Source organism: Harpia harpyja, chromosome 4 (assembly GCF_026419915.1).
Source record: "Harpia harpyja isolate bHarHar1 chromosome 4, bHarHar1 primary haplotype, whole genome shotgun sequence".
Taxonomy (NCBI): domain Eukaryota; kingdom Metazoa; phylum Chordata; class Aves; order Accipitriformes; family Accipitridae; genus Harpia; species Harpia harpyja.
Genome location: NC_068943.1, coordinates 48,902,075 through 48,917,350, shown reverse-complemented (window position 1 = coordinate 48,917,350; position 15,276 = coordinate 48,902,075). Strand labels below are relative to the sequence as shown.

Below are 15,276 nucleotides of genomic sequence, written 5' to 3'. Positions count from 1 at the left end.
CATGCTCTTGCAGGAACTGTAATGCAAGCCCAAACGTTTTGTACCTGAAGGAGGAATTGTACTGCGTATACGTGGCGCAGCTCGGCTTCCCCTGCTTGCAAGTGGGGCCAAGCCTGTCTGTCCAAGGTCAGGATTTGTCCGAAGATGTACCTTATTGAAGTGACTGCCTAAACAAGGCAGCACCCGAGTATACACGGATGCTTTGGGAAGGCCTTAGATTGAGCAGGAACTGAAGGCAGCTTGCATATGCTGAGCTTTGCAAGGGGAGAGTCTAACAGCAGGGATGCAGACCAGCCCAGGCAGCTGGGCACGGGGCTGGAGAAGGCTCCGAGTGAAGCTGAGTTTACTGGGATAGGCACAGGGAAAATGAACTCTAGTGCCTAAAGGTATGGATCTGACCTTTCCTACGCTGACCTCTCCTTCCATCTCCCTCACCCCAAATAGAGTGCACTAATAGGGAAAAAGCAATTTCTCCAAGCATGAATATAAGCAAAGCAACCCTGTTTTGTGTGTATAGACTTGCTGAGCAACTGGCAACGATACTGCCGGTGTGGTTTGCTTTCTTAATCCCACATATCAATACGAAAAGATGTAAATTCAGTCAGTTCCTAGACTGTGCTGGCTGGAGACTGTAAACAAACCGAGGGGAGACAATGTCAGACAAGGGTGCGAGCAATGCTGCAACGCACAGGAGACAGCACTGCAGGCACAGAGTTTTGCAGGGAAAAAGTTGAAATGCATACAGCATCAGCTTTACTTGAATTCCCCCACAACAAGGACCTTTAGGTACGGTCAGTTGGATGCTGCTGATGTAATTTGGAAGGAAAACCCAGCGAGAAGAGGGGCTGAGCCGAGGCTGGCCAGGAAGGAAGGACCACTGAACAATTACAGATATCGTGGCCATGACCAGGCAGCTCCCTATCCTGTACCTAACATCTGTTAATTTATTAGTCTGCTCTGCTTAATTGGAAAATGAACCATTACACTCTGCGCAGCTGGAGTGGTCTGGGGTATTGTTATTACTGCTCTGTCCACCTCCCACCTGCAGGGAGGAGAATCCACATTGCACCGAAAACACACAGCTGCACGAAACCAGCAATACTGCCAAGTCACCATGCTGGCTTAAACACACCCTGACCCTCCTGCAGTCGCAGCTTGGAAACTCCTGCCTTCTTCACTAGTTGAAAAAAACCACAGATAAATGACAGCAGTGGTGATGTTAGATGGAGCAATACTGGCTTATATTGGGCTGAGATTTCTCTTTTGTTTTGAGAACGTGCATTGCGCCTCGGAGCTGTGGTTTGCTTAATTTCTCTATTATTGCTCTCAAAATAATCAAAACAAAACTCCCTGCCAGAAGCTCTGAAATAAAGCGAAGGCCAGGGCTCTCATTCATCATCCTGGACTGGGCTGATCCGTCTCCCTCCTTCGGTCACCCCCCTCGCTCAGCTAACACACCATTTATATAAACTCACACAGCAAAACAAATATTCTCAAGAATTATAACGAGCTGCAGCCCCCCATGCCACGCCACCCAAACACGTGCAAAAACCTTGGCTTGATTTGGTTTGATTTATTTCTAAGTGCCCTCAGAAATGGAGCAAATACAGGGGCTTTTTACTTGAATACAACTAGGTGTGTGTCATCTTTCTAACGCTCCTCTCTATCTTCCTGCTTGAGCCATGTCAGTAATAAAGTGTTCTGACATTAATGGTAGGCTCTCTAAGCAGTTGTGTCACTTCATAAAAATGTATTTTTAATTGCCACATGGTCTGGAGGGTGCAATTATCTCATGGTTTGAAAGCTGTAAAAATTACATTAAGAATCTATATAAATCAGCTTGAATTACCAGTTCCTGTAGAAGCTGGACAATGTAACGAAACCACTGGAGGAGAAAACCATGTTTTATACTGGCTTGCAGAACAATGCAGGCCTGACAAAGGACATCTATTTTGATCAAAACTTTTTTTTTTTTTTTTTTGGAAAGGAATCATACTGGCAGAGAGACCGGGTTCCCCCCAGTGTCTGAAAGGTGACAAAAAAGGCAAGTGATATTTTGTGCGTCTATTTTCACAACTCAGAAATTGTCAGAGCACTCAACTTCAGAGGAGTGCATGGGGTTGCAAGGATTTCCAGTGGCTGGAGAGCTGGCCCCATGTACCTGTGATCTCGGTAGCAGGTCAAGGTGGAAATGGAGACATGCCAGACATTGCCGTGGCCTCCGCAAACAACAGACCTCTCCTGGAGCTGTGCTGCTCTTATTCCAGGAGGCTCTCTAAGCATGTTGAGCAGCATGCTTTTATGTAGAGGAAGAAAATTTTTCACCTGTCACACTGAAATATAATGGAGATGAATTAGGTCATGGTTGCAAAGCACTCATCAGCACCAGGTGCCTACTGCTAGTGTAATTATATTTATTACGGATGTGCCAGAGTAGCCCAACTGCACTTACACAGAGAGCCTGACGACAGATTTACGGAGCACTATTTATGCCAGCAGAGCATCCCAAAATCGCTCTTTCAGCCTGCAGAGGTTTTGCAAGGAGAGATGCTCCCGGGCACGCACAGCACTCGAGCCGTGGTGAGCATCCCATCCCGAGCCAGCCATACAGTGTCACCGCACAGCTGAGGGGGACGAGCCTTTCAAAACCATGACGGGCGAGGAAGAAGAGGAACTTTAGTCATCTTCCCCCACCAGCAGCTGAGCTGCAAAAGTGCTGCAGGATGGCAAGGGCTTTCCGCATCTCTGAAGCAATTACAAGCTGTCGCCACTCACAGTAACACATTACACAGTTGTATCATTTCAAAGACAGATCCCGCGTGACGTGTGTGCTACCGAAAGACAAGGGAGGTGACAGGAGTCCCGCTGGCAAGCTGCTCAGTTGCTAGGCTGTCTTCTCTCCACCCACCCCACACTGACTAATGCTGGTGACCCTGGAGATGTTTCACTTGTTGAAGGTAAAATGATGAACGCGAGGTTTCCAAACTTTCTATCGCTGTTGCTACAGGGCGATTTTCAGCCCTGTATGAAGGGGAGCGCCTCGGCCAGAGGCCGTTGCATGGTGTCACCAGGCTGCTGCAGGCTTCCCAGGAGAAGACCTGGGTTCCTGGAAGCCCGGTGGGAGCGAGGAATCCCAATCCCCACCGCAGTCCCTCCAGCTCACTCGCACCCTGCCTGACAGCACAGGGAAGCACTGCAAGCCGCAGCCCCGCTTCTCTATGCGGGGCAGAGCCTCTTTTCTGGAATTTTACCATTCCTGGCCACGCTGCAGCAGATTGCCTCTAGCGGAAAGCAAAGGAAACTATTAATGCACTTTGTTACAGAGGAGCTGGCAATTCTGCTAAAGGCTTTCCCTTTCTGAAGCCCACCGCTGTTTTACCGGTGGGCTCGGTTCCGAGGTCAGCTGTCTGCCCCCAGTTTTGGGGGACCCCGGTGAGGAGACAGCAGGGTGAGGGCATTGTGCAAGACAGCTGGGGCGGGAGGAAGGGCAGGGTGTGCTGGCCGTGCGTGCCAGCCGTGCCGCAGCCTTCCTGCACCACCCCGGGCAGGTCTGGCTGCGTCCCCGCTCCCGCGCAGGATGCTTTCCTCATCAAAGGCTGTCCTGAACATCCCGCGTTTCCTCTTTCTCTCCTCAGGAGACATATACAACCTGTTTCCCACCCCAGGCTTAGACTGCAAGTGAAGCACAGCTTGCTGCGCTGACCCCGCTCCCCGCTTTTCCGATCGTGTTGGTGGGTAAATGAACACGTCTCCTTGGCACGCACAACTAGCCGAAATCTCTGCTGCTGCAGCTCTGTGGTCCCCGGGAGGTGTTCGTGAGCGCAGGGATGGTGCCAGTCTGGCCACAGTCATGGGGCTGCTGTAGAGCTGTAGGACTGGAAGTGGGACTGCTCGGGGTGCACCTGAGCCAAGACCAGGCTTGCTTTGGGTGGCTGAAGAACATCCCAAAATCCAATGCGTCTGTATTTTTAAGCCCTATCTCTCAGACACATGAAGTCATGCAAAACCTGTCCTTTAAAAAAAAAAAAAAAAAAAAAGAAGAAGAAAAGACAACAGGCTATATCCTTAAAGCATCAGAGAAAAATTTGGCAGAGACCTAAATGCCTTAGCAAGGCTCAGAAGCCAAAAGGAAGTAAAAAAGATCCAAGACTACTTTTTAAGCTAATCTCATGAGTTATTGCAGCTCAGTCAGAGACCTCCAAGGGCACATCTTGCCACAACATGTTGAAAGGCCAAGAAGCAGAGTTCCTCCTCGGCACATGCTGGTGGCACAGTAAAGCAGAGGAAAATCAGAGGCCGCTGAAAGCCACCAGGAACGACTGCCCCCCCAGATTCCTTCTGCATTTGTTCACAGCCCTGGAGGGCTGACCGTCTCTAGACTTCAACCATTTACTGCCAGCAATGGTTATACATCAGCTTCCTTATGAACTCAGATATTCTCCCAGCATCACCTGGTTTATCGCTGGAAATTGTCACCATGGTGGCATGCACCGCCCATACATGCACAGGGTCAAGGTGCTCTGGGAGCAGAGGTGCTGCACTTGGAGCACACCAGATGCTTTTCCTACTCTGTTAAAGACTTTACAGTCTTGGGCAAATCACTTAAAGCCTTTCATTTTTAAGACCATCTTGCCTGGATGCACTCCTTGGCTCCGGCGCCAAGGAGCAGACCGGCTGCCTCCGAACACAGCAGACCTTTCCTCACCCCGTGCTGCCGGGAGATGTGGCGGATGCACAACATGATATTTAAAACTTCCCAAGGGAACCATGCACTTGTTGACAGAGGTTATGGAAAAGTTTATGAGTGGATCTGTGTGAGTGTGGCTCCGCAAATAGCACTTTCCTCTCCAGAGCAAGAGGTTGGGAGTTCAAGACACACACCTAGAACCGAGATATGAGCAAACAGCCATTTATAAGCTCAGAAATCTCACGTCAGTAAATGCCAACCGTTGGGCTGTGCTAATGTTTCCTGCCTTTTTCTGGTGCTAACCAGCCCGTGAGAGACCCATCAGCAGCAGGACAAGGTGCACGAACTCACACCATACCCATCACTGCAGGTTGATCCATAAGGATCAGGGTGGGAATTTTGTTCCTCTGGAAAATGTTAGTGCATGGGAAGGAACATCCCATCTTTGCTTCTATGCAGAACAAAGCAGTAACCTCACCCTTTTATTTAAAGGACAAGGTGCAGCACCTGCACCACGATGTCGAGCAGCTGGGTGTCTAACTCTCTGGCAGGGAAGGAGCAGAGGAAGATGGCTTGGCACGCTCTGCTCCGCTCCCCTCCTCTGAACTTTCTAAATGGGGCTGAAAAAGTAATTTGGCTTATTTTGCTGGGAAATGCAAACCGGAAAGATAAAACCAAGAGGCTGGAAGATCTCCATGCCTTGCTGCAAGCCTCCCCTACGGCCTCGCACCTGTGGCACCCTTAGAAAGAGCCAAGCGACTGCTAGCCCCTGAAACACTCTTGGTGTGCATCAGGGATGTGCTTTCTTCAGCTGGTGCATCCCACCCAAAGCATCATGCCCAGCAAAGGCTGCTGTTTCAGCCATGGCAACTTGAGGGGGGGGGGGGGGGTCATGCAAGCAGAGGCCCCCTCCCAGAAGACCCTTCTTCCCTCAAGCAGCAGCACAAACATGCTGCTTCCAAAGACGAGCCTGGGAATTCCCTTTTCCTCGGTGCCTTTGGGCAGCATCGTGCAGCCCGCCTGTTTATTTTGGCAGGGCTGTGCTAGCTGGGGTGGAGTTTGTGCCTCCAAACCACTGATAAAGCTGTCGGGCCCTCTCTGCAACCCCATGTGCACTGCAGGCACATCCCCACGTGCTTCTGGGGCTGCGTTTTTAGGGGAACCGCACTGCATGCCCCAAAACCACAGCCCAAGTGCAAAGACACCAGTGCCTGGGGACTAACGTGACATTGGCACAAAATCTGCTCGCTCTCCCTCCCCAAATGGGCTGCCCACCCAGAGCCCAACAGTTATACACAGTAGTTCCGCTTATCTAGGTTTTGTAAAAATACAGAAAGGTCATCACAGCTGGACAATCATGGGCTGGTGGGCAGTGCTTTGTGCTTGGAAGTAGCTGATAAATTTGGCTGTGCTGAGACACCCATCCTCCTGCCAAAGCAGCTCTGCCAGACAAGAGATACTGTCCCAGGGGTTTCCCACCCATGACACACGTGGACTCACACACCACAAATGCTGCGCTTAACCCATTAGTAAGCTGGAAGTCAGACAGGCTGGGGTGACGAAGGCAGCATGCAAGCTGTGATGGAGCAAGGCAATCACACCACCTCGAACGCCCTTGTGGGGGACCTGCGTTCGCTGATTTTTCTGTAATCCTTTCAAGCTGTCCCAAATTTGAAATGTTTGCAAGAGTTGGAGTTTGTTTGTTCATGCTGTTTCCCTGAAGGAAAGAGGCTGCTCCCTCTAATCCCCTCCATGCTACTTGAAGATGGAAAAGCTTTTCCTGAAAAGCCCCCTGGCTGCTCTGAGCCTGCCCTGCCACCGCAGTGCCTCTGCAAATCCACCTGGCAGGAGCAGACAGAGGGTGATCGACAGATCCCACCCCTGCATCCAGCATCAGGCTGGTACAGCTCCTCTGACATTCCTCCCAGAGACGATTGGGATGCTTGAAAGCAATACTGGAGCACATCCTCATTTCATGATTTTTCCATCCCCTTTGCCAGTTTAAAGCTGTTTTCACAGATATCCAAAAATAACTTCATTTTTCTAGTGTGATCTTGGGATCTTGTATCAGCAAAAGGGATAGCGAGAGCCTGTGAGAGCAGCCCAAAACAGAGCAGGTGCCTCCCATTGCTTGCTGCCTGCTGCTCCCTGTGTTTCTGAGGGGCTGCTGCAGGCAGTATAATCCATCTTTTCCTTAGATTAGGACTAATGAGCATAAGCAAGGAGAAAGAATGCAGTTGGCTTTTTAATAAAAATATTTTACTCGCAGATGTCAAGATGCTTCCAATTCTCCACCAAGGTATTAATATCCTGAGCACAATTCTGGGGGATTTTTTCACCTCTATAGGCAAGAGCGTGCACCAGCAAGGGGTGCATTTGCCTCAGGCACCTCGCAAAGATCTCTGCGAATTCCCAGTGCAATGCACACCCTGCACCCTGGTCTGTGCTGCTGTCCGGCCAGTGAGCCAAGAGAAGTGGATGCCAACAGAGGCGAAGGTGGGGGAGAGGAGGATGAGGAGGTGCAGAGGGGTGCAGCCCATGGCAAGGCGCAGAGGAGGAGTCTTCCCATAAGAGGTGCAGCAAGAAGAGAAAAGGCACACCCTCATTCTTGCTGCCAGCCCTCAGGGTCCAAGTTGTTACTGATTTATGCCCAAGGCATGCTTCCACCTGACATAAACACACATTTTGCTTTAAGCACATAACAAGTCCGCCTAAATGCTCATCTCCTGCATGCCCTAAGGCACCCCACACCCCACAGAAGTGACCCCCTGATCCCGGAGGTGCCTACAGAGCCACTTCCATTGACTCATCCCGATGGGTTTCCCACCTGGATGGTGGGGCTCCCCCGGGACAGACCTGGGAGGGTCAGGACAGGGTGTACAGGGTGCCCCTTCCTTCCAGCTCAAACTTGTAATTTGGGCCCCCGCCTACCTTTGTCTCTGAGCTCCTCTGTGCAGACCAGCTTTTATCACAAAAAGCTAAGGTGGTGCAGCTCTATTTGCCATCTCATTAAACAAACGGGATCTGCCCTGGCAGGGTTTGGGGCTGAAGGTGGCATGGCTGGAGATGGAAGTTCCTTGGGCAGGCAGGCAAACCACAGATGACCCCATCCAGCTCTGCTGATGTAAACCAAGAGCTCATTGCCATGGCAACAGAGCAAGGACCACAACATGTATTTTTCCAGCGTGATCTCAGCAGCTCCTGATTCATACCAGAGAGCTTGTTCTCACGGGGCTGGGGGAGGTTTGCTCTCTCTCTTGCTTTGGCACCAAGAGCCAAGGAGGATGCCCACGTGCTTCAAGTGCAGCCAGCTCAGCCATGAGGCATGAAGAGGATTGCACAGACCCTAAGAGTCCTAGATAAGTGAAGAATATCCCAACCAGCCTGCAAGGAAAGGAGGGATAGCTCAACACAGTGCAAGTGCATAAACAGAGGGCGGGGGGGGAGCACTATTCAGGGATGCTTTCCACTTAGTCTCTATGGAAAATGCTCATGGGGTCGGGATCCTGCAGAGCGCTAAATGAAGCAGTGGGGTTAGGAGGACAGAGAAGCAATGGCATAGGGATGGCATAGCAGCAGCATGGCATTTCTGCTCTCCAAAACCCTGAGCTTGGCAGGCTGGCCACACAACCAAAGCCACACACAGCACGTGCATGAGATTGCCACAAAAAACTTGTGACTTAAATTTGGAAACAGCAAAGCTTCAGTATTCCTTCCTTCCAAGTTTGTGGCCATAATAAACATACGGCATGATTTACACAAAGAAAGAAGCTGTATGCCCTATCAGCAAAATAGGAGTTTGCTTTGTGCCAGCAACAAAAGGCTTGGGCAGGAGTCAGGCCATTGCATAGTGCTGGCTATCCCCAAATATGTGTGCTGGTGTTTTCAGTAAGCGGCCGCAGCTGGAACACCTGGAGACAGATGCTGGGGCCAATGTGCACAGATTGATCACACATAAATAAAGCATTTGTTCCTCTTCTCCCCCTTACTGGAGCTGCAGCCCTTCCACCCCAAGACAGATCGTCCAGGGATGTGGTGGATTCTCCACCCTTACAGTATTTTAATCAAGAACAAATGCCTTTTTAAAGCTAGGTGAGAGTTCAAACACACATTATTCTCACTCAGCGCCAAAACTGCTGGATGAAATTTATAGCCTGAGTTACACAGGAGGTCAGTCCCAAAGGCTACAAACTTTGAGACACACATACGAGCAAGATCATATCCGAGATTCAGTCTGCAGCGTTACAACGCATCCAGTGATTTGTGGCTTTTGTACATAAACCGGGGGGACTGCAGGAATCTGCTCCGAGGAGCCAAGATGGGAATTTGCTGAGGATAAATAAAGGAGTACTGTCTTACATTAAAAAACTCTCTTTCTCAGAAGACATGCAGATCATATCATAAAGAGGTTATAATTTCAGCAGGGGAAGTTTATCATCACCTAGAAGGGAATTTGTGGTTTGGATGGGGCTCTGTTACTGACTTTGCTACTTGGGTAAAGTGGGATGTCACCAGGAGCAGTGTTACACAGTCACCCCACAGCTTTGCTGTTCTTGGTGCCATCCATTAATAGTAAAAATGATAAATAAATAAAGCAAGCTTGAGAAAGAGGGCAGGGAAGAGGAGGAGGATGGCGCCAGCACTGCACATTCCTACAACCACGAGCTGAACCGTGGGATGCTGCATTTCCACCCCTGCCCTTTAAAGAGTCAAGTCGATGTTGCTGGTTTTAAATTCTGCCAATACAAAAATGCAATTAAATGTCTTGCATAGTGATAGTGACTCACCCACCCACTATAGCCACAGCAGTTCAAAGGAGCAGAGAGGGTGAGCTGCCCCAGCTCCACATCGGGTGCAGGGTCTGCTGCACCAGCAGAAAGGGGAGCACAGACTTGCACCCAAGCCTGGGTGCTGCAGTAATGCCGGTAATATTACAACTCTGACTGCATCTATTTGGGAAAGTAACTTTGCCCTCTGTTTCTTTGCAAGATGGGAATCATATTCTTTTTATTTTCTGAATTGCCTAGTTTACAGTGCACATGTGGTGCAACCTGCTTCCCCACCAGTGCAAACACACCTCCCTAAGAATAACCTAGGGGTTACTATTTCTGCCTGCTGCAGTGAACCCCCAGCTCTGGCTGTCCGATCATTGTGTTGCAATATCAATAGGCAGAGCTGCCTGATAAGGCTCTTCCAGTGTTTCACGATAATTTTCTGAATACCGCACCAAATCATCCAGAATGAGTTGTTCAACAGAGAAATGAATCAGCTTCGTTGGGAGGGGTTAACAGGAAGCCCAGCCTCAGCACAGTGCTTTCACTTGGTCCCAAAGGGCAGCCTTGGAGGGAGGGGGGGTAGAATTTAAAGCTTTTACTTTGGGGGGGGGGCTGACCCCCAGACCTTCTGTAGCCAAAGGTGTCCAGCTTGGAGACAGCCCCAATCTCAGTAGGAGCCCTGATAGGGTCTCAGCAGCAAGAAAAGGGGGTGCTGGCTTGTTGGGAAATCCCAAGAGGGCTTTGGAGACAGGCTAAGCTTTTAGGCACAGGTTCATCGTGTTTTGCCACAGCCAAGGGCACACGTTTTTCCTTAAATCCTTCTGTGTGTCCAGTCTCTCATTCCCCAATCCTTTCCTTCCTGCAAAACCAGGGGGGGAGGGAATATTTCCCCAGTGAGGTCAGTGGAAAGGCTGCACTTGCCTCCAGCTGGGTTTGGATCAGGCCAGGGCGTGCAGGTGTCTGGGAGGGACGAGGCACCACAGCACAGCCGGGATTTTTCTTTTTGCACCCCCAAGGTCTCGCAGTGGTTTGCAAACACCCCCACAACAGTCCCATCCTCTGCAAGCCCGCACTCAGCCCCTCTCTGCCCCCCGGACCCGGACCATCCCTTGTTCCTCCCCACCTTTCTCCTCCCACTGCTCCTTTTTGGATAACAATTGCAGGATCCAGATGCTTATCTGCAGGGCTCTTCCCACCACCACCCTGCTTCCAGTAGGATGCTCGCCTGTCCCCAGGCCACGCTGTCCTTCACCGAAATCCACGTGGATGCTCAAAAAGCATCCACAGATAGCGCAGCTCCTGGGAAAGAAAAAGCCTGAGACCTACTGCAGGAGAGGGAATGCCCGAGACATCTACAAGATTTCTTATTCATCTCAACCAAATTATAAACATGAGAATTAGGTGAGGTTGGCCATTATTTAACCAGATGGCAACAAAATCCCATACTAGCTGCAGCTATGGTAAGGCGCACACAGACGCAACTTTGACCTGTTGATAAATTGCTGAAATATGGGAAAACATTAAGCTTCAGAAAGGGGGAGCATCCCGCCTCCACGTGGTGCTGTTGGCAGGATGCGGCCCCCAGAAGGTCTGGTTATGGCCCCGATCCCTGCGGCTCTGCTGGCAGCAGCCAGTGGGTTTACCCTTCTCAAAGCCAAGATGGGACATCTCTCTGTCCCGTGAATATCCGAATCCCCAAGAAGATTAGCAAGTGATTTGGAAACGATAATGACATTGTGGCATCTCTGGAGATGGATGCTGGAGCCCAATACATCTTACTTGTCGCTGTTTACATTTTTTGCCTGGTGCCAGCAGTCTCAGGATATAGCTGCATCAAAGCCCCAAAATACCAGTGACCTCAGCCCCTGGCTCCGTTAATCAGCCGTCCCTGTGGTAAGCGAATCAAGCAGCGGATGCCTATAAGACACATGTTTATCATAGCACAGAGGAGGAGCCTGCCTATGGGGACGCGAATAAATAGTGCTGTAAAAGAGATAAAGTGCCTTTGTTTTAAACCCCCGAGTAAGCATTTTCTTCACTGCTTTTGGCAGTTTAATACAGGGTGTGAAAAAAAAAAAAAACCCAAACCCCCAAAAAACCCAACTGGAGCCTGGTCCAGAGTCAAGGGGAGGTTTTCCTCCAGCTGAGATGCACCCTAGAGCCCAGCCCTTCACCCTCCCAGTGCAGAGCAACACCAGACAAGGGGCTATTTACTTTATTTACTTTTTTGTTTTTTGCTAAAGGGGCAATGTTTCAGCTTGAGCACCTAAAAGCAGGCAGCCAGCACATCCCCTGGCACCAGCACCCGGCTCCTGCCGCACGACGATAAGGAGGGAGGAACGCAGACACCAGACAAAGGGTACGTGTCCTCCGGCCAGCCGGAGAATGGTCCAGGCAGGCTTTGCGCAACCTTTCCAGCTCTTATCTTTATAGCCCGTGTTACGAACAATCGCCACATCCCCATCTTTTATTTATGAAGTTCTTATCCTGGAGGTTAATAATTATAAACAAGGCTGCCTCCAGCATCCACATACAGCGAGGCCAGCCTCGGATGCACCAGATACCTGCACACTCACGTCGGGTGCAGCCATGTCTGAGCTCAGCAGGGATGCAAGGTACTGTGCTACGAGTATGAACAACAGCTCAATTCAAGCCAAAAAAATAATCTCGCCTTGCTTAACTATTAAAAAAGAAAAAAAATAGTTGCAATATGCATTGTTACAGCAATGCAAAAAACTTCTAACACCCTTCCTCCCTGCCCCAGTGGTGCCTGGGTACCCATGGGGTGCAGCCTCGGGGGTCCTGGCCTTGACCGTGTGCTGGGGGCACACAGTTACTGGGGAGGCAGGACAGCTCGGGGCCAGCCAGCACCCGAGCAATGACTGCAGAAAACTGCTGATGTTTTCCTGTATTGCGGGGTCCCTCCCTGTAGGAAATAATGCATTGTACTGCAGAGAGCCTCGCTTTCCTGCAAAATCCCGGCGGGGAGCCAACCCTCACCTCTGCCCTCCACTGCCAACACCCCACCACCAGCACTGGGCTGGAGGAAAGAGAGATTTCACCTTGTCCACAGAGGAGGAAAAAAAGGCAGCGTGACCCTTGTTTTCCAAAGCAGTGCTACTAAGGAAAAGCTCAGAGGTGGTTTAAACCAGAGCTTGGCAGCTCCAGTAAATTAAGTCAGGCTTAAGACCAGGGACCTGATCCCCAAATCCTGTCAACCTGTGCCTCAATTTGGGGCACAGAGGCTTTTTATTCATTTACCTCTGCCTTGCTGTAAGCAGCACAAGCAGTGCCCTTTTACTCATTTAACCCTCAGGCACTATAACAGTGAGGACCACTGCTAATAACTAATTGCTTTACCAGACTAACTAATACTGCAGATGGGGTCATTACCCACCTGCAAGCTGCTGTCACATGGAGACAGCCGTCATCGCACAGATCCATCCCGTCTGCACGTCTCGCCTCTCATCACCTCCTGTGGGGTGAGGAGCTGGGGAGAGGGAAGGGGCTCCCTGCGCCGCAGGTCACCAGTTATTAGTCTCCTATGGAAATGCAGTCGTAGAGCAAGTTAATCATAGACCCAATCCAAAGAACAGAAGTTTCTACCCCAGTGGTGGTTACTTCTGGGCGAGATCCGTTCTGTTTCGCCAACTATTGCAGGAAGATTTACTGACATTTTTCTGTGCCACCTCCTGCACCTGGAGCTCTTCCTCCTGCCAGAGCCGCGATGCTGTCCCTTTGAGCCCGATCCTCAGCAAGACGGCTTGGGAGCAGATTAAAGCACACCCGCTTGCTAGCTCTCCCGCTCACCACCTAGTGCCAGCCCAGCCTGTTTCAGCAGCTCAAAGCACCCCAGGGGCAGGACCTGGGCTTTATTCACACAGAAATCAACACTGATGCTGAGCAAAGGGCATCTTGTACCAGCATCCACTCTGGAAGACCTGAGATCCCAGTGGTGCTTCAAATGGGGTGGGATTTGCTTCTGCCCAGAGTCAAAGCAAGAAAATAAAACCTTGCTTGACCTCTTCCCGGTGGTTTTGGAGGGTTTTTTTTTTTTTCCCTCCTCCCCAAAAGACACCAATTCCCTAGCTGTCAGTTTGCCCTGGAGCAGAAGCTTGCCAAAGGCACTCCTGCTCTAAGGATGCCCTTTTTCTGAGCCCTACATCAGTTCTGCAGCCAAGGGTGAGGGTGGTGGTGATGGGGAGGCAGCCCAGCTCAGAGGCGATTACTCCTCCATCCTATTTAAATGTAAGGAAGAACCTCAGGATCCCACCGCCAGCATTGCGAGCGGCAAAATAATAAGACGGATGCAGAGGTCTGACCTTTCGGCAGACAGCGATGCTGTGCAGGGCTCGGCAGCTCCTGCCTTCCTGCCATTGAAATGCCGAGCAGCCCCATTTCCGTGGGTAAATACGAGATGTAAGTGGTAGAAGAGGTAAATGAAAAAACCACCAAAGGAAAGAAAACTTGGACCAACTTGAGTAGATGGAAAATGAAAACCATGTTGGAATTGCTCTATATATTCCACCAGGTCATGGCAGTTCTCCCAAGCAGTACTCAGGAGTGCGACTCAGTGTTCGTTTTCCATGCGAAAAGGGGTTGTTTTTTTTGGTTGTTTTTTTTTTTTTTTCCCCCTCAAACCATGTCATCATTGCTAAGGTAAACAAAGCTTGTAACAGCACAAGACTTTTGCTTCCCTCCTGCTTTACATGTTTTGGTTTTTGGTTTTTTTTTTTAACCCATCTGCTCTACCACAAGCTATGAAAACCACTGTCAAAATATACCTCCCAGGAGCTCAAGGAGAGCCTGCATGTGGTCATCATGCTGGCTTTAAAAAAAAAAAAAAAAAAAGAAAAAAAAGTAGTGGGTGAAAGGCAAATCTTTTTTCCCCCCAGAATGGAAACTCTCCAGGACTTCTGTAATTACACCAGCTCTCAAAACGATGCAGGACACACACTTAATGCTTGGATCCTGCAAGAGGGACCACGCAATCCCTGCGAGTCTCTCTCCGTTAGCGATCCCAGGCTCAACGAGACTCGTTGGCCTCTGTGAAGCTCAGCCAGAAGAGGGCATGTCTGCCTTGGCTGCAGAACAGAGATCCCAACCTGCTCGAGATTTACTTCGTAAGGTGTCCGGCCACACATGGGTTTCAGTTAAAACCACTAAAGTGGAAAGTTTCCAGCCTGGCTACTATTCCTAAAGAGGTGGCGGTGCGGGGAGTTGCTCCCCTGGGTCTGGAAGGAAAGGGGCCAGCCCCTGCCCAGGGAAGGCTGGGTTAGCATCGCCCGCTTCTTTGGGCACTGCATGAGTCACAGCCTAACTTCTGCTCAGAGCTATGACTTCGGATCATGCTGAGGGCATTTTGTAATTTTTTTTAGCTTTTTTTATTTAGCTCCATTTTATTTGCTTTTCGGGTTTTAAGTGGAAGGACGGGGTGGGTTTCGGAGCATTTTTCCACAACCAAAAACTTCGGGGTTTTTAAAACGAAACCTGAATCATCATGCAATTCCAGGGACTGAGATGTAAAGGAAATATTTACAGATTTATTTACTTATTTTGGTCTGGGTGGAAACAGACGTTTATTTCCCACTTTGCAAAATCTTTGCAGTTTGTTGCTTGCCTGCCGTTAAGCGCAATACCTCCTACGTGAGCGAATGCAGTCAGCAGGTAAATGACTAGTTTAGGGATTTCTATGCATTTGAGAAGTGGGTCAGAGCAGGACCAGGCTCCACATACCGCAGGGCAGGGAACGACCAGGACTTCCTCACACTGGGGGCTACAGCATCACACGTCCCGGGTGAGAAAACAGACCCA

General features: G+C 50.1%; 1 protein-coding gene across 2 annotated transcripts in view; it reads right to left on the bottom strand.

Moving 5' to 3' along the window:
- The window catches only part of LOC128140324 (GDNF-inducible zinc finger protein 1-like), a 74,875-nt gene that overhangs the window by 24,076 nt on the left and 35,523 nt on the right, over positions 1 to 15,276 (bottom strand). Inside the window, exon 1 of one of the 2 annotated variants that reach the window (XM_052783880.1) lies at positions 12,860 to 12,908. The exons of the other annotated variant lie outside the window; for it this stretch is intronic. Within the exon in view, the coding sequence (XP_052639840.1) occupies positions 12,860 to 12,906 (47 nt within the window). The 5' untranslated portion in view covers positions 12,907 to 12,908. Of the gene's footprint in view, positions 1 to 12,859; positions 12,909 to 15,276 lie in introns of those variants that run through there. 2 annotated transcript variants of the gene reach the window in all.